Source organism: Etheostoma cragini, chromosome 16 (assembly GCF_013103735.1).
Source record: "Etheostoma cragini isolate CJK2018 chromosome 16, CSU_Ecrag_1.0, whole genome shotgun sequence".
In the NCBI taxonomy this organism is placed as follows: Eukaryota; Metazoa; Chordata; class Actinopteri; order Perciformes; family Percidae; genus Etheostoma; species Etheostoma cragini.
In genome coordinates, this window is record NC_048422.1 from 15,203,891 (window position 1) to 15,223,290 (window position 19,400).

Genomic DNA, 19,400 nt, shown 5'->3' on the forward strand with positions numbered 1-19,400 from the left:
AGCATGTGTCCACGTGATGGTTTTTCTAGTGGGCAACCAATAAGAAGCTTCTCTTAATTAAAAACAAAGGTGTCATTTTAGGCAGCATACTTGAAGTTTTTAGAGATTTGTTAATATGGAAAGATTTGTTTGTTCTGAGCTCCTTTTCCCAGATCTTATAGTGATCTCATTTTGATTGCTGTAATCAAACTGCGAGGCTGGAGATTCATTCCTGGTAGCCAATATGAAGATACATAGCCACACATCCCTGATTTAATATGTATGCAACAGCTGTCGGGTGTTAAATTTCCCACCCAGGAAGAGCATCACAAAAGAAGTTATGCTTCACCGTGATTCACCATCATTCTTCCTATTTATTGGTGTGTGGTTTATTCAGACATCCCAACATGGAGAGAGGTACGGCTGTTCACTTCTTGGTCTCGGTTTCATGGAAGAATCTCTTCACATACTGACACATCCTGTCCTAAGGTTACGATTGTGCCAGGTTCCCACTCTTTCCACATCCTATTTGTGACTCAGCGTCTGTTAGTGGCCCTGCCTGACCTGCGTTTGGGTTTTGCCTTCCCTGTGCCATTCTTTTTCCCTGGGACAGCAGGAGCTTCCCTCTCCTTCTGGTCTTCATGTGCATCCTCAGCAGCAGCTGCTGGCTCCAAGTCTGGCTCCTCTCTGCTACCAGCAGGCAGCCCGGCTGGAATCTCCAGAACGACAGAGGCCTGGGATGTGGTCCCTTCCTCCTTGATGTGTAGGCTGAGCTCTTGGTCTATGTTGCCAGTGCTGGTTGCTGAGGTGCTGATAGAGTCCTGTGATGTTAGGTCAGGTTCTGCTTGTTCTGCCTGTTGCTGGTTTTCTGTCTGCATGTTCAGTTTGGTGAGGGTAATGATGGGCTGGACAGAGTTCATCACTAAACCAATCTCCTCAGAAAGGGAATTTTCTTCCATACAGTCTGTGGTGGTTTCTGTTGCCGGTCTGAGGCCGTCTGCAGCTAGTAGAGACTCGCTGGATGATTCCACAGCTCCACTCTTTTGACCCAGCAACTCTCTGTACCTCTGAGTAGAGAAAGCATAAAAACACTGCATTACATGTGGATAACACACATTGATGCACATACACTTTACATGCATACTAATGAACACCAGTCCATCAAGAGCTTATGTTTGCTTGGATGGAGGCTGCGGTTATAGAATCAACAGTTGATTTTAGAAAGTAGAACAACAATAATTTTATTGGGCCACATGTAATCAGATATACCAGCTACTCCCTCATTCATTTTGTTATATCATCAAAAACCAACCTTGAGGTTCTCAAAGTGCAGGATTGATTTGCAGTGGGTGTGTAGGGCAGATGATTCAAAGTGGTAAAACTTGTTGCAGAGTCTGCAGATGAAACCAGCCACTGGAACAAAAAAACTGGACCCTGAAGAAAAACAAATCCAATAATAAATGTCACTTAAATGTGATACAACACAAATACTGAATGTTCTTAGTAAGCCCAAACAACAAGAACATGCAAGAAGACAGAACAAAATGAATTATGCAGCAATCAGGAGTTAGCCATCCCTCACCGTAGACTGTGTCAGAGTTATACTGCTCATCACTGGCCATGTCCTTTAGAGTTACTTCTTTAAGGGAGGACCAGTCATCCTGTACCAGGTCACCAGAGACACAGTAAACAACTATTGTATAACAAATACACCAAGTATGAGGTAGTAATAGTGCTATTTTACATCTTATCTCAAAGCGATGTTCAACTAAGTTAAACATTGGGATGTAAAACGTACTGGCCATTTAAATGCAAATACTACCAATTGTCTCAATGAAAGGAAATTACAAACCAAAACAAATGATGTGCAAATCACCTGTTCATTTATCTGGCTTTTCTCTCCCTCCCCCACCTCACTGCCCTCCACCTCTTCCAACGAGAAGCCGTCTGTGTCCATAGCCGTCAGCTTGCCTAAGGCCTCACTGCCCTCCTGCTCCTGGAGCTAGTGAACATTAAGTACAGCATGGATATGTCATCTTTTCATTTATGGGAAAGTACTTGCTTGTTGTTGCTTTAAAGCAATACAAGCTCAGATACCTTCTCTAATTTCTGTCTGTGCTCCTGGGACTGCAAGTGCTCCACAAAAATCTGGGAGGTCCTGAAGTGTTTCTTACAGACTGTGCAGGAGGAGATGGCTATGGCGAGCTGAGGGAAATGAAGGGTTACCAGATGTGGGATTATTCTCATTTAAAAGCAACCATAAATGTTTTTGCTATTTTAAAACTTAAAATTAAACTTCTTGAATAGTCTTATTTATAAAGTGAGCAGCTTTACTTTGTGCTCCTCGGTGCGACGGTGGTCCATGATGCTACTGGTGAAGTGGGTGTGACAGGTGGCACACCAATGCTTCAAGTCAGCTTTCTTCTCTCTGCAAAAAAAAAAAAAAAAGACGACTTTTTTTAAAGCCTGCTTAAGGTTAAAAAAAGATGCGTAATTTTCTCTCATTCAAAATTCTAAGGGTTTCAAAAATAACAATTAAAAAAAAAACAGGCAAATACATATTTGTGTGTTTTAAACTGACCCATCTTTGATTGCTTCCTGTAGAGACTCCTGCACCCGTGGCAGCAGGGTGACCAGGCAAGCGTTGCTCATGTGTTGGATCTCCATCATCCTCTGCTGGTGGGAAACACTGTTCATGTGACTCCTGAAGTTCTGCAAAAAAAAAACATACACAAAAACAATAAAACTAAATTTGCTGCAACTGTTACAGCCTTTTGCACATTCTCAAACACAAGCAATTGAATCCACAAAAAAACTACATTCCACTGTGGCCTATGTATGTTGATGTGTACATTAACCTACTTGCTGGTTGTGGCAGGTAATGCTGCAGAGGTAGCAGTAGAACGTGCTGGCACCCTCCACTACACCATCCTCTTCTTCCGGCTGCTTGTCTGGTGAAGCCAAAGGGGCATCTTTGGCCTGGGGCATCTCCTCTAAGAGTAAACCATCTTCACTCAGCCTGGCAGAAGGGGACGGGGCTGACAAACAGCTGTGCACCTACAGAGAGGTTGCAAACTAGAACTAAACCCAGTGTCATGCATTTATTTAACAGATAGGACAGAAATGTACTGTACAGGGGACAATGACCCACCTTTGTAGTAGTGACTTAGTTACTTCTAATTACATCATTTAGTATTTACATATATTGGTCTAGGACCTGACCTTAAAGGCTCCTCTCACCTCAGCAGCTTTGCTCTCCTCCAATGCGTCAACAACACCTGAACTCCCCATGGAGCATCCTTCTTCCAGAATGATGCAATCTGGGAAAAGAATTCAATAAGTTTTCAAATTAACTGACCTAAACTACAATAAATTTAGATTACATGACTGCCTAATAAGAAAAATAATTTTAATTCATCTACTCTAGGTTTCTGTGTGTTCTACCTTCAGGCTGGCTGTCCTCTGTGTTGCTGTTACACTCTGAAGACAGAACTTCCCCATCTGTATCTGCAATCATGACCGTCTCAACAACACATTGTTCCTCTGACCTAAGGGAAAAATAACAAGGTTACAAGGTTGTTGTAAAATACTGGGCACCCAACATTTCCACTTTTTGGTTGGATATTCTTGCTACTTCCATGGATAAGATGTTATGCTCTGGGGGTGTCAGGATTTTCTAGCTACTACAATCACAGCAACAATTTTTTTTCCCTACCCCTCTGTCCTCTGCTTTTTGACTACAGGTTCTTCAACTTTCTCCTCGGACGGCTGTGTGGGTTCATCGGCTACTCCCATGGCACCATCTGTGGGTAGATACAAGTTGGATACAAAGACAAAAACATTATGTTCAAAGAATTTTCCCCACTAACCTTCAAGACGTCTTGAAAGTCACACATGACATTCAACACATGCTACAACACCTTAAACCATTAGCATGTTTCAGTGCTGGTTGGACAGCAACTCTACCTGTTTCAGTCTTGTCAGCTTCATTGGTACTGCTAGCTGCTGGTTGGTTGTCTGTGTTCTCTGTTGCCATCTGCTCACTGTCCCTCTTCCTGTCTGGTTGGCGAGCAGCAGTGTCCTACACAAAGAGACAGAATTACAAATATTAATAAAAACCCAAGGACCCCTTAACTGAAAGAGATAGAGGAGGGATTCCCAAGTACATACATTGTATAAAATGAAGTTGCATATTAAATTGGGCCCACAACAACGTGTAGGGAGGCCTAAAGCCTTTAGACATACATTTTTGACATGAAATGATAAAACCTAATAATAAAAAAATAAACAATTAAAATAACCTAATAATTGTTGCCATGATTTTATAAATTATGTTTAAAAGTTAAACATACATGTGGCCCAGTAAATCCTTATGATGAACTGTATCTGTGGATGGCCAAAGTGATTACTATATAGGCCTGTAAACCTATAATCAGTAGGGATTAATCGTTTCTTATATTGGATTAATATTACACATTTTTAATTTTATGAAAAATGTAACAGTAATTTGGAGACTCTCCTGTTTTGACTCTGAGGACCCCCTGTTGAAGATAAATGTTGTAGTGTATTAACTGGACTGAAAACCTACAGTGATTCTACTCATTAGAATGGTGCAATTATTCAATTTCATTTATCACAATGTCAAATCACAACAGAAGTTATCTCATGACACAACATTACTACTATTCTGCACTTACAGATAGAGCAAGTCTAGACCCCACTAAAATTTTTAGAAACCCAACAATTCTCCCCAAGAGCAAGCATTTGGAGTGACAGTGGCAAGGAAAAACTTCCTTTTGACAGGAAGCTACCTCAGGCGGACCCTGGCAATTGGCGGGCGGCCTACTGCCTTGACCGGTTGGGAAGGAGACAGATATACAGAAAAAATACAGAAATACAGTTATATTTACTACAATAGTGATGGAAGAGGAGGAGGAAGAGGCTGTGGTGGTGGAGGAGTTGTTGTTGTTGTTGTAGTAGCGAGCATGTGGGTGGAATGATCGACCGGCTGGGAAACCCATCATGGGGGACTTGATGGCCATGCCCATGGGAACCGGCCCAAGCAGAGAGGATCTGGATCTAGCAGTGAAGAACTGACGGAACTGCTGTCCAGCCATCCCAAAAGCCCGCATGTTACCTGCATGAAAAGAGACATGAGTACAGAAAGAAAATAGGCAAAGCTAAAAATTATAACCCCTTGTAAGTTAGTTATGCAATGCTTTAAAACACACTATCTATGAAAATGTAAAAAAAAGTTAAATTCTACTGCTCTTTATGATTTCCAGATTCTGCTGTCTTTTCACTGTAATCACAACTGTACCCTGCATCTGCTGCATCAGCAGGGCCCCCTGCAGCATGGGATTGGGGGCGAGGATAGTAGTCTGGGTTGCCTGGCACAGGTTGACCATCCTTGTAGGAGGGGCTGTCTGGGGAGCGACGGGAATGGCTCTGTTTGACAAGTAAACAAGAGGAAAAATGCAGCCTAAATGAATAGGACATAACCATCTTAACCATAGCTCACTGAAATCTGTAGCTAAAGAACTCTGTGTTTCCGCCAAATGATCCTTCTCGGAATCCTGGAAATTGATCTTACACACATCCGTCATATTTTGCAGTCAGTTGATATCCTGAAGTAGAAAATACTGACTGGAAAAAGAAAATGACTTAAGAGGGACATCTGCACACAACTATTGCCTTAATACAAACACAAGCTGTTCATAGTATTTTTCCTGATTATGGGTATCTGCGTTGCAGCTGTGATATGGATTAGAATAAATCAGAACTCCTCTTCCTTCCATATCAGCATTGGATCAGTGTCTAATTTAAGTTCAGATTTTGTTTTTATAGCACATACCGTTATTACAAGTCATTACTCAATGATTTTTATAAAAAAAAAGGTTCAAAAATCTCACTTAATACAATAATACATGCCAAAATCAAATTATGAATCAGAATACGAAAAAGCTTATATTGCAAAAGTAAATGACCAAACAGTAAGAGGGGTAGCAACAGAGTAAGACAACAGGTACAGTATGGAGTGCTGGTGGTATAACTAATATGCAGTTTAAGGTGACCAGATAAAAGAGCATGGCAATAATCCAACTTTTAATAACACTGTTTGAAAACCGGATAAGTATCTGATCCAGAAAGACTGTTGTTTTAGTAGGAGTCAACAGTTCCCTCTGGTGACAATAACAAACAAACTTTCTTTAAAGGTAGGCCAGTGCTGCTATATGGGACGAGGGAAATATTACTGTATAGCTGCAGGTTGTACCTCATAGGTTTACTTCATAGATATTATAATAAAAAAATCACTGCCTGCGCTAAATGCCCCTTCACCAATGGACACAATTCATAGGGAAGCTGAATAGATATTCTAGTTAAATTAAAAGAATGCACATATATTGATATTCCATTATTGCTAAATCATAGTCTGGCATGTGTGCGAAAGGGCTTCCAACTCAGCTACGGCACCAGCCATACATATCTCATCCGAAAGGCCCTGTCTTAACCCCGGTCTCAAGTTAACGTGTTTACCGCTGTGCCTGGTGGTGGTGATGGGCGACATGATGTCCAGGTGGCGGCTGCGGCGGAGGTGGAGGCTGCTGTTGGAAAAGTTGTTGTAGCTGTCGCAGGTGCTGGTGAAACTGTTGCTGCTGCTGTTGTTGCTGCTGCTGCTGTTGTTGATGGATGTGTGGATTGAACATGACGGACTTTAATTTCCACCGTTAACGTCGCACCATGAGTTGACAGACCAGCAGCTGTGAGGTGACAATGTGTTGACACTCCTTACAATAAAATATATCTGAATTAAAGAGAAAAAGCTTGTGTAAGTATGTGCTTAACCGTAAGAAAAACTTTTGAATGTAAACACACATTCAATAACAATGCGCACCTCCTGAGACAACAGGTCGCTTTACCGATGACAATTAGCTAGCTAGTGCTAGCAGCCAGCTAAGCTTACAACAATTTGCTTATTGTTTCCTTAGCCTATTTCAACTAATTGTTGTTGAAAGAGAGCAGCGTGCTATTCCAGAACTGACACAAATAATAATCAATTCAATAAGCTACACCTGTTATTAAAATGAAAAACGCTACAATAACCACCGTTCAGAAGCTAACGTTTGCTAACTGAACCCTTCGAGTTAGCTTAGCATAATATCGAACTAGCTAGCTAGCTAGCTAGCTAGATAAGTCAAAGACAATCCAACTACGCCCTATCGGGTACCTTCTACATTTTACCTTCTCGGCCACAGTTGTTGCGATTGACTTCTCAAGAAAGATAATACTGTGCATAGGCGATAATCCAACTGCAATTAGTTAGAGTAAAGGGTAGAATGACTCCATTCAGTCCTGGTGCGACTCACGTTAAGCAGAAACCCAGCGCAGTGAAGTTAGTGCACCCTGTCGCCTCCCGGCGGTTGTCTGGAAGATTGAAACCTTTAAAAAAAAAGAAGTGCATGTCTGCATTGAGCTAGCTAGATTAATGGGCATATGTACAATACAGTTATATATATATATTTATATATATGCTGTACATATGCCCATATTGTATTTTTAAGTAGCCTGCTATATTTTACATTTTGCAACACTAGCAGCTACGATAAATAATCATTGTTATCAAACATCATTGTTATAACCTCCAGTGGCCTACATTATAGGCCTACAGTAGAAGCCCACGCAGTTCTAGCATGCTATGTGTTTTAGCCTATTGTAAAGTGTGTGCCCATTGTGGGCTACATATGTTGTATAGCTACACATGATAGTAATAGCCTATAGCCTAGCTATACAATGGATATACAAATTAATGTATTTGTATAAATGTGTTATATCTGTGTTATAATTTAATATATATATAAAAGGCCTAGGATATTCACGTTTTTACGTAGATAGAGATATAATAATGATAATGATGGTGTATCCTTTATTAGTCCCACAAGGTGAAATCACAATTTACACTCTGTTCTTATTACACACATTACACACAGGCCTGATCTACACACACACATAGATAGATAGATAGATAGATAGATAGATAGATAGATAGATAGATAGATAGATAGGCCTGCTGCATTGTAAAAACAAAGCCTACAAAAAGTTGTAGAGTGCCCTCTGGCCTCTGTCTACGGTGCTAACAGATTCAGCACCTTGGACAGATCTGTACATTTGTTGCCCAATAACATTAAAACCCGGATGCCAAATTTACCATCTTCACCTTTCTAAATGCAATCAAACAAGATTTGACAAGAGTCTCTGTAAAATATGTAATTCCTGTAGGCCTAATGTAAACAACACAATTTGACAGACAATGCAGTGAAAGTAAACCAGTGTCACCCCCGAGCGGCTTGCGTGGAGAACTGCAGGGATATCTCCTAAGAAAATACAAGAGATCATCCTCCTCATCCTCCCGCCCTGCTGTGCTTGGTGGAGAGGATTGTTCATGTTCGGTCGTGGAGAGAGTCCTATCTGAGGTGACACACCGAGGAGGCGCAGTCATTGACGGGGCAAACCGTAAAGTGAATCGGTGTGGCGTAATCCAAAGTCGCCCTCTAAACGCGAGGGTGGCGAGGAGGGACGGAGAGAAAAATAAGAATTAAATCCCTCCCTGCTCTGACAAGGAGGATAGACTGTCCATTTCATCGCAAAGATGGGGAACCGGGGAATGGAGGATTTGATTCCTCTGGTGAACCGCATGCAGGATGCCTTCTCTGCCATCGGTCAGAACGCGAACCTGGACCTGCCCCAGATCGCCGTGGTGGGGGGCCAGAGTGCGGGGAAAAGCTCGGTGCTGGAGAACTTCGTCGGGAGGTAAGTAGCTTTTCCAGGCTGCGATGCTTGTCGCATCACATAAGCGGCCGCAGACGCTTTTATTTTTTACATGTCACACATCCCAGTCCCCATCCCCCTTCTCAGATAGGTTTCAATCCACCGCCATAGACTTCGTTGAAATGGTGCAAATTGTTGCACCCGTCACCGTTTTATCCCTCTGTTTTCTTCCACAACGCCAAGGCGATGAGATTACACCGTTAGGCCTACATAAATCCCCAGTGAAGTTCAGTTGTGAAGTGATGCATTCAGGTAACAAATAGGTGTTTCAATGACATTTAATATTTCAAACCATCTCTGGGCATGAGTGCAGAATACTAGCCAGCTTCTAAACTTCATAATTATGTCCAAAATCACGCAAAGTTGCACAATGTTTAATATTATAAATCCTATGACATCTGTCAGAGAAGCAGCATCGATTAACACGCTGACTTCCTGTGTAGGACACAGTTCCAGGCAGCTTGATGGATGTGTTGTTTGTTTATGTGGCTGGGCTACCATTTTGTAGTCCTCAGGATAGTAGTGACCAGGATAGGGTGCACAGTGATGCTCGTGTGTGGAGAGAGGTTTCAGTCTTGCAAACATGCACAGTTTTCTTCCTACCAGAGCTGTTGTTGCTGATACATAACAAAGCAAGTGGAACAAATGTGATCTGTTGTGCTGCAGTATGACCTTGCAGACAGAAAGAGAGAGAGATGGAGAGCTACAGAGAGAGAGAGAGAGAGAGAGAGAGAGAGAGATAGTCCACCTGAGCTTTGAGCCCTTCCAGCTCAGCTCATCCATCTGTCTGCCAGTGCTTATGCTGTAAGTAAAGCTTACTAAATGCAGGCAACAACATGGGTGTCACTAGCTAACTATTTGTCAGCTCAGTAGCTTGCATTTCACTTGATCTGAAGATTTTGTGTGTAGGTCAGCAGTATTTCCTGCTTAAGCAAGGTCAAGACACTGTGGCTCCAAGCCAGCTTAGCAACAACAACATTTAACATATTACACAGGACAGCGAGGGATATAGCTTTGCAGCAACTGCTTTTTCACCTCTTTTCTTAGATTTGTTTGACAGTTGAGTAAAATAGTTCTCTTCATGGCCATGGAGTGCTAATCCCCATTTTAGCAAGTAAGGCAAGCCCACTGTTTACATGTCAGGTTAACCCATACACTGGTAGGCATATCAGTTTTGTTAACAAAGTGATGAGGATGTAGCATAAGGGCCATTAAGGCTATTTAAAGGAGTGCTCTAACAAGACTCACAATGGGCAGTTAAAAAAGGATTAAATATAGGCAGAAGAAACAAAGATTTGTGTTTTTTACTCCATATATTCTTCTTTAAATCCTGGTGCCTACACTACCCACAAGAACCGCTTTTTGTCATCCGGGTGTGTTAGACTTGTAGCAGTTAATGCAGCTTCAAGCTGCTAGACTCAAGCAGATATGAGGAGTGGGCTACAAAGATTTGGAGAGTTGATTTCTTTTCAACTCTGCACATTCAGATTTATTTCATTTTCAAACTTGTAGTTTTCAGCTCAGTTGCAAAGGGGAGAAATCAAAAAACAACAGGATTTGAAGTAGATTGGGACCTCTTCCTGCAGCTCTCCCTTTCCTTTTTCTGTACCATGGGCATATGCATGCGTTGAATAGCCAATAAGAACGCTCCCTCTCTCTGAAATGAACTGTGATTGGCCAACGTCTCCCATCTTGGGCTAGAATGTCTAAAATCTGAAAACAGAGCCAGGAGGAGATGCCAACTTTCATTACAATATGCTGAATGTTTATTTGTCACTTGTTTTAAAGCCTTTGCTTTTTGTTAGTTACAACAACACATTTGAACAAAAGGCTATTAAAACAATCTCTTTACACTCATTAGGAGGGTCACATTTTGCTGTCTCACTCAGCTGTAGTCATGGGAACAACTTGTGCCTAATTACTCTTCTTTGCCCAAGGGACCAGTGGTTTAGACGATCATGATAATAGGCAGAGGAGGGGAAAACGGAAACATTATTACAAGGACATTAAACAGTAATAAAGATGTTGAATGATTTGTTGGTGTGTGTCAGTTAAAGCTGTAGACATTATCCTGTCATGCAGCATTTGTTTGTGTTAATGGGTGCGCTCTGTAAGTCCAGCTGCGGTGACGTCATGCAGGTCCTCCCATCCTCTTGCTCCTCCAGTCCTCTACCCCGCCAGTGGCCCATTGTATCTGCCTTATCTTCACTGAACCAACACACAGACTCACAACACACTGTACTGTGTGTTTACATGTAACAGGGCTTTCTTTCTCCATCTCTATCTTCCCCTCTCTCTGTCTCTTATTCAGAAATTCACATAGATGCCTCTCAGAAAGTCATTTAAAGAGATTTTTCCATCAGAACAGAAATATGTTTGACTGTTATTAAGCTCCTTGCTACTTAATCCTTTTTACTTTTAATAAAAACTAAACACATTGTTCTCCCTTTAATTGCCATTGCGGTTTAAAAGCAATACCAAAGTAAAAGAGACGTAAATGGTAAATAGACATTTGCATCAATCATTTCAAAAGGCATATTAGCTGTTTGAAGGTGGTTTGGCTTTACTTGTTCTCACCTGTCACAGCATGCCCATTACAATGTATCTACATAAAGTTATATGGGATTTAGGAAAACATTGGCAACTACATAAACCATGTTAAAAGGAGTTTACTATACATCTAGACACGGTTACTCCTAATAGTTCACCATGACACTTTTCCTCTCTGCTCAGGGACTCAGGGACAAGGACAGCCAATCCCTTAGTGGTAGACAAGTTGTTGAGATATGCTGTGTTGATGGTATGAGAGAATATCTAAGTTCACAATTAAATTGATATTTTCCTTTGTATCGTTTGCTTCCGAGGTTTTTGATCCTGCTTTCATAATTTGTCTTTATGGAGAGTCTACTGTTGTCTATTACTTTGTTTTCATTGCTCAGTTCTCTGTTTATCACCCCGGTTCAACCTCCCCTTCGCAAACCTTTTCTCTCATTCAGTTTAAATTTACCTCAAAGGTGCTTTGTTGCTGTAAAACATTTAAATGCATTTAAGGCCAAAGTAAGCAAGGTTAAAATTTTGTCAAAGGGATACACAGACAAAAGTTATTTTGCAAATATATGTCTTCATTCATTGTTTTCATTCATGATCTTTGTTGTCTTGGACAAGTTGAGATGTATTTGGCTGCCTTTGGGGACTGCTCTTTGCTCTTTTCTTCTTGAATGAATAGCAGATTATTGTTTTTAATGTATGCATGTATATAAATCATGATATGTTAATATGATAGGATATTTAGTTTTCGGGGTGGTGGATAACTTTTTAGGGCTGCAGCTAACTATTACTTTCATTTATTGTTTAATCTTTCAATAAATCGATTAATCATTTAGTTTTTAAAATAGTGAAAAATGGCATAAAAGAGCCCAATCACAGCAAACAGTCAAACTGTCGAAAACATCCCAAAATATTTAATTCACAACAACACAAAAGCAGAGAAAAGCAGCTAATCAGTTTAACAGCTGAAAGCTTGTGAACATTTAGCATTTCTGCTTTAATATTGACTTAAAGTAACAACCGCTTATTGAAAGTGTTGCTGATTATTTTTATATCAGTTAATCTAAAAATTGTTTCAGGGCTATACCTGTTATACCAGTGCACGCAGGTGAAGCATCACTTTCTTATAGTTGTGTCTGAACACCAGTTTTCCATCCTGTATATGTCACCCAGTCGGTATTTAACCTCTCATGAGTCTCATTAGGACAGAAAAAGAAGGAAGCTTTACTGGTCTCCAGTGCCCAACACAGGCCATGCCAGCTGGGTAAAAACCTGTGCAGGTAGAAGTGGGAATATTTCTCCACATGTTGACTTATTTTTGACTAAAACTTGAGCAGTGTGACATTTTATCTTAAAGGAAGCACCTTGGTTTAACAGTATATTTTACACATTTGCCCTGAAAGTGTTTTATTTTATTGATTTGAATGAGTAGATTAGAAAAACAAAACTCAGGTACAAATCCCCTCGTTATGCTGTGTGGAACGCACAGGTTAGTGTAAGAGTTTGCCAGTTCCAGAGCAATGTATTATATTTAATTTGGATAATGTTTACAAATGCATAGTGCATGTTCTCAATGGCATGTTTTTTGTCCACTTTCAGCACCATGGACAGCTCTTGTAGAACAGCAGTTTTTTTCTCTTCAAAATCAGCACCACAGCTGCTTTCCCCTAAAATACAATAAATACAGAACATACCACAGATGTTCACTTTCAATTTAGAATTGCTTTTCATGTATAATATTCATATCATCACAATATATTAAAGGGTACCCTAGTTTATTGTCACCATAGTGGATTAAAGAAACAACTATAAGCTTTTGGTTGCTGCACCTTTCATTGGAGGCTTGCCTTGTTTTTAGCACAAAGTCATTTATGGTTGTCCAAGTCCCTTAAAAAGGCCCTGGAAGAGCACAGTTTTGCAAAAAATAATAATTTAAGGGGTGTGGGGTCAATAGCTGATAGTGGCATGCAAAAAGAGAAATTAGTAAAAAAAAAATATATATATAGACGCAGCAGGCCCGATTCGATTCCAACATGCAACCCTTTGCTGCATGTAATTTCCACTCTCTTCCCTTTCATTTTTTCAGCTGTCCTTTTAAAAAAGGCCTAGAATTGCTATAAAAAAAATCACATACTGTATGACGTTCTCCTGGGATGTACTCAAACCCAGGAGGATGCTGTTGCTGCTGCTGCTGCTGCTGCGGCTGCATGGTGTGCTGCCAACTGAAGCACTTTGTTATCAGTAAAGGTCGTTGGCACTAGCAAAAACCAGGGACAGAAAACCACAACACAGACGTTTTTCTCTCCCTGCTGCCATTGCTATTCCAACTCCCACGCAGAGATTAACTCAATGATATATAGCCGGTTTCATGAATTGCATAACACAGAGAAGACCGGAAGCATTTTGAGGAGTATCAGCAGCAGCTTCACCCATGTGAAAGACAAGGACAGCCCAGGGCTCCGTTAAAGCTTTTATTCTTGTCAAATAAAAGGAGGAGGGAGTCAACTTGATACACAGAGAAGAAGAGTCCTTTAATGACTTACAGAGGGTGATGCTGCAATAGGATAAACTACCCAGCATACCTATTAAATTAATTATATGTTGAAAAAAAACTCTGTATGGAACCTATAGTTCTCATCAGGTTGTGTCTTTAATGGTAACTGGTCAAATCAATCTGAATTCTTGAGGTAACACTTTATTTTACAGGTTCCATAGTTTACTGATAATTTCCTAATTTCCTAGATAGAAACTAGAATTTACTGTAACTGTTCATTCTTAACAAGATTCCTGCAAGGGACTATAGAGCCATTTGGTAGTAAATGCTCTTAGTATAAAGAGACTTTGAAAAAACAAGTAGTCAGTGGAAAAATAAATGACTAAACATTGTGTCTTATTTTCCTGTGATTAGTACTAGGGCTGAAACCAGCCAATATTTCCGTCATTGATTGATCTGCTTGACACAGTAAGAGAGAAAAAGCAGTCAGCAAAAAGCAGAGACAGAAAAAGAGAGGAGGCCATGTGTCTGATACGGCTACAGAGGATTACCACTAATCTCTGTTTGGGCCACAGTTTACCTGCAATACATTTTCTCATTGGTTCTGGCTCTAATCTGGATGTCCACCATCACACAACCAGCCGTGTCATTGGCTCCATCTACCACAAGAATGTGTGTACGTGTCAAAATGCATCACTAAAAAGCAGTCTCATCTATCTTAGACCCAAATACGGCTTGGAAGGCAAATTGCCTGCTTGTGCTGGTTCACTACTCTCAGAATTGTTATTGGTGCATGAGCAACGTAGCAGTGTGTTTTGCAAAACAAAAGTGAGAGAAAAAAACAGAACAAGAATAACCCAAACCAATCTGAATGAGTGGTATGGGTGGTACATGTTTTCTGGGAAAATGTGTGATTTAACACATTTATTTGAAATTCAAAACCAGAAATACTACAATAATTGTTCTGACATCACTGCAGCACTATTTAGGAAAATATGTTTCCACCAAACCAATTCAGTGTGAAAAGCCCTTTTGTACTGATGAAAACTGTGAAGTACTTAAGTTATTCGGTCATCTGTGTGTGTGAGCACTCATCCTTGAATCTGTGTATGTATTGTGTGTACACCACTGAATATTACAAGTAGTGAGTCATTACTCAACAGCAGCTGGAGCCTACTAGATGTGTGTGTGTGTGTGTGTGTGTGTGTGTGCGTGTGTGTGTGTGCGCGTGTGTGTGTGTGTGTGTGTGTACGCACCAAATTTCAAAGAGTGAACAAATTAGTTGTTGAAAATTGATTCAGTAAAATCTTTCTTTTATCTCATTAGTTATACACAAGATGCTATATAAGAAATTACTCTGAGTGTGGCTCAGCTGGGACTCTCCAACAGTGTTGCTCAGTGTGTCTGTGACCTTCCCCTACCCAGATTATTGATTATGGAAAAAAAATTAAGAAACTGTAAATGGGTAAAATTACCAAGCAAGAGGGTCTATTTTTGGCTAATTTACTGAATAAATTATCTGACAAATCAATGTAATGCTCCGAATAAATGCAGAAATACAATAAAAATAAAACATTGCTATAAAGTAGTCCCGCCTATTGATTTGGATAGCTGCCACAGTAAAAACTAAGGAAAAATCACTGGAGTTTGACAATTTATATTGTGTCATGGTAAATATTTACATATTGTCCAACCCTAATAGATAAATAGATAGATAGATAGATAGATAGATAGATATATAGATAGATAGATAGATAGATAGATAGATAGATAGATAGATAGATAGATAGATAGATAGATAGATAGATAGATGGTGGGTTAATGTTTCTGTTAGAAGTAAAAGTGCCATCAGACAGACACTGACTGCTGATTGCACTTATAGGAAAGTGCTTGTTGAAGGTATCTTGATGTAACTTAAAATCTCTTAGAGTCTTTGTAGCTGTCTATCTTGTCTCTTCATGTTGCAAAAAAATATCTGCAGTTCTAATAGTCTGCCTGCTTTGCTCCTTCTATTTATTTCTGTATTTTCTTTCTCTCCTCTGTATCTGTAGTCTGTGCTTTTGGCAGTCGAATGAGTGTGAGTGTTTTTATCCCCCACCTCATCCTCGGGGGATGAAAACACAGGAGAGCGTTGGTGGAGGGACTCTCACCATCTCAGCAGGATTAGGTGAATGATGAGTAAAGAGAGACAGTCTCTCCCGTACTGTGGCAGTATACATGTGACTCTGTGTGTAAAAGGTTAGTCTGTCTGTGGCTTCTCCTCTCATTTGGAGGATCCTTGTGGTAGCAGTTTGAGGGGAGGATGAGGGGTGAAGTGAGAGGAAGGCCTACTGTTAAGGCCATCTGTCTTCACTAAAAGGCATCCAAGTGGAAAAGAGGGACAGCCACATACACACTTACAACTGCCAGGCAGGTAGACCAGCAGATGGGCAGACACACACACAAGAGAGAGCAGAGTTTGTAAAAGGCTGCACTAACACAACAAACATTGAAACAATGATGAAGCTCCCTCTCTGTGCTGTATCCAGTGTAGCAGGTGTAGAGGATTAGCAAACATTAACTATGATGTCTTTCCATGTTTTCGTTTTTTTCCAACACACTGCAGGTTGAGAAAGGATTAAGAACATGCACTTCAATATTCCACAAACTTTTACTGTGATGGACATTAGCAATCTTGTGTTTATCACCTTAATTGGTTTGCTGTTTTTGATTAAATAAATATTCTCTTATTGTCCATTTTTGGTGTGTTCACTGGCAGATTTTGTTACCTTTGGCTGGGCTAACTGACTACTGCTGTTTCTAGTTACTATGCTAAGCTAAGCTTACCAGCTACTGCCTCCAGCTTCATGTTTAAATCACAGACATGAGGTTATCAATCCCCTCATCTCACTCTTAGAAAGAAAGAAAGTAATTCCCAAAATGTTGAACTGTACCTCTAAAACTAGAGCCGAATGGATGTATTGTAACCCCCAAACATTCACCATATACTCAGAAAGAACACAATAAATAAGTTTATAGTACAGGGACACGGAGACGGTTAAACATGAGACTCATATTTCAGCAGTTCTGCTCATGACTCATGTATCCAAACTGCCTCAGGATTTGCTTATGGTTCAAACAGTGGCCTTGTCTATTACTTATTCATGTTGGTTAGTTGATTATTATTACTAAAGATTCAGATATTAAATATTTTCTGAGCGTCACATGATTTGAATGCATTTAAAACATTTTCTTATTGGAATGGATATTTAAGGAAACATGAAATTGCTCTTATATTGTTAGATTGAACACTGTTTCTTTAAAAAGCCCCTTGTTATTGCTGCTTTGAGCACACACACATGCACGCACGCATGCACACACAAACACACAAACACACACACACACACACACACACACACACACATGCACACATGCACACACGTCATGCATCACTGACTGTCCAGTCAGCTGGTTGAGGAGCATACAGTGCCAGTGGTGAGATGATGCTGATGTTGCATAAGCAGCTGAACATGCCCAAGGAAAACTGTGCGTAAAGAAAAATTAAAACATGTTGGCAGATAGTCATCTGAATGGACACACACAATGTCAGGCATTCACAAACATACACTTTACGCCTCAGACACAGCTGGACAGAGTTTTTGCCGATAATAGAACATTTTAATTTGCATTGACACATTCAGAAAATCCTCTGATTGCTCTCCAACAAACTAAGAGAGTATGTGCAGAAATTGCAATAATACAAGTCAGGAAATACTTCTTTTTGAAAGAAGTGTTTTATTTGGTTTAATTTGTTTACAGAAATTGGAATAGTTGCTAAGTGAACATCATAAAGGCTTAAATGCTAGAATTGGCACACATTTGAATCATCTCAATTAGAAGGAAAACTGCCGGAGAGAAACTACAACAGCTCTGTTTTGTAGCTTTCTGCTTGTCTTTATATTTGTAAACCAGTCGTGTTTGTCATCTGTTGTACTGTTTGGGGGTTTCTCCACCCTGCTGAGGATGTGTCGATTCTTTTTTCAATGACAAAGTTAAAACATCAGTTAAAGCTGCTGCACAGTTGTATTGACTCCCAAAGGCAATGTCAGTGTCTATAAAATGTCAGTGTTTGTCTATTTAGCCTTTTTTCATCAAACAATTCACGTATTTGTAAAGCAATTTTGTAAAGTTAAATGTGGTGCATTCAATGTACTGTACAGGAACAAGTTCTGTAAATTTTTAATCCTACTTATCAGTAACATGCTGACACAGAAACATTGTAGATTATATGAATGAATGAAAGTAATCATAGAGCAAACAAAATATATATTTTTAATGTATTTTTTTTGTTTGGTTTAATGTAAAGTGATATAAAAACCCAAGGTTTATCCAGTAAAACCTTCAGGAAATTTTACTACTTTATTAGATAAACCTACAATGATAAAGCCCCGCAGTAAATCAAAAGGACATTTAGCCTGGTGGGACCACAGCTGTTATTCAGCATTGCACTCCACACTCAATAACCCACACATTTCCTCTTGCTTGTTGTCTTCCCAAAGCCTCAAGATGCTAATTCATTTTCACTGACTCATGCTTGGTTGTGATTTGGTTATTTGGTTAATCGTATTGTTGTCCTTTTGCATTGATGTGTACTGACTATTGCCCTTTCTGTGCATCTGTTGTGTTACAGGGATTTCCTTCCCCGTGGTTCTGGCATTGTGACTCGCCGTCCTTTGGTTCTGCAACTGATTAACAGCCCCACAGGTAAAAACTTCTTATCCATAATAAACACCTGTGGAGGTTCTTGTCTCCATCCGCAAGACAAGTGAGAGATCATGACATTCAAAATGTGGGGTTGATTTGCACTTGCTGCCCATGAGTGGATCGCAAGCAATATTTTAAAGTTTAGTCCCAAAAATGTGCAACCATTGTATTTTAAAAGAGAAGTTGTCAGTGTATTATTTTTCTTCAATGCTGTAGGAGTTTGGTTGAATCCAGCATCTAGTGGCCATTAAAGAAATTGTATCTTAAAGCAATTCTGCACTGATTAAGACATTTAACAGCAAGCCCCCTTCTCCAGTCCCATTCTTCCGTTGTACTTGAAAAGATAAATGTTAAGACACTGACACAGCCTTTAGCTCCCACAGGTGCAAACACCCCCTTTTTCCTCCGTACTCTAAACATTCCTCCTCCACAATCTTCAAAGTAAAACCTTCCTTCCACATCTTTTCCTATCCATTCATCTCTACAGACTTTTACCAAGTTACCATGGTTCCACTTTATTAGGTTGTTGCAGGGTCTGCTAACAAGCTTTTCTCATTTCTCTATTCGTGGTGTGAATCAGAAATTAATTAAACTTGATTTCATTTAATGGCTTGTTATGTATTACCTGGATTCCATTAAGGCAGTGGTTTTCAAACTGTGAGGCGGCTCACAGAGATAATGATTGTACTCTAACACCCTCAGTTCCAATTGCTGGAATTTGCAATAAAAAATTGTTTTCTGAGTCACAACTCAATCAAACACACAGACTTGATTCACACTTTTGAAATTCTGTTTCAATTCTCCTTCCCGA

At 40.0% G+C, this 19,400-nt stretch overlaps 2 protein-coding genes across 14 annotated transcripts in view; one reads left to right on the plus strand and one right to left on the minus strand.

Annotated features, from left to right (window-relative positions):
* Positions 1–103: 103 nt before the first annotated feature.
* ciz1a (cdkn1a interacting zinc finger protein 1a) lies at positions 104–7,412 on the minus strand. 2 transcript variants are annotated; one of them, XM_034895664.1, is made up of 16 exons: positions 7,222–7,412; positions 6,517–6,784; positions 5,300–5,427; positions 4,890–5,116; positions 3,946–4,060; positions 3,695–3,782; positions 3,424–3,527; positions 3,220–3,299; positions 2,842–3,036; positions 2,561–2,691; positions 2,314–2,407; positions 2,077–2,184; positions 1,856–1,981; positions 1,562–1,640; positions 1,292–1,413; positions 104–1,046 (listed from the first exon to the last, which is right to left on the minus strand). In XM_034895664.1, the coding sequence occupies exons 2-16, from the start codon at positions 6,684–6,686 to the stop codon at positions 516–518; spliced, it is 2,298 nt and encodes a 765-aa protein (XP_034751555.1). In that variant the 5' UTR covers positions 6,687–6,784; positions 7,222–7,412; the 3' UTR covers positions 104–515. The 2 variants fall into 2 exon arrangements, with proteins under 2 accessions (XP_034751555.1, XP_034751554.1); XM_034895663.1 differs by having other exon boundaries at positions 1,562–1,646.
* Positions 7,413–8,388: 976 nt separating this feature from the next.
* Positions 8,389–19,400, plus strand: part of dnm1a (dynamin 1a) — a 46,900-nt gene continuing 35,888 nt past the window's right edge. For 4 of the 12 annotated variants that reach the window (XM_034895651.1, XM_034895652.1, XM_034895657.1 and 1 more), the window contains exons 1-2: positions 8,392–8,787; positions 18,516–18,589. In XM_034895651.1, the coding sequence (XP_034751542.1) occupies positions 8,627–8,787; positions 18,516–18,589 (235 nt within the window). In that variant the 5' untranslated portion in view covers positions 8,392–8,626. Of the gene's footprint in view, positions 8,788–18,515; positions 18,590–19,400 lie in introns of all 12 variants that reach the window. The other 8 variants (XM_034895649.1, XM_034895659.1, XM_034895660.1 and 5 more) reach the window with 5 other exon arrangements.

Bases quoted from the DNA above. Each gene is read 5' to 3' on its own strand.
- ciz1a (XM_034895663.1), bottom strand. From the start codon at position 6,686: ATGTTCAATCCACACATCCATCAACAACAGCAGCAGCAGCAACAACAG. The intron at 2,692-2,841 runs GTAGGTTAATGT...TTTTTTTTGCAG, and splicing joins TTACCTGCCACAACCAGCAA to AACTTCAGGAGTCACATGAA. The intron at 2,408-2,560 runs GTCAGTTTAAAA...TTTTTTTTGCAG, and splicing joins CAGGAAGCAATCAAAGATGG to AGAGAAGAAAGCTGACTTGA.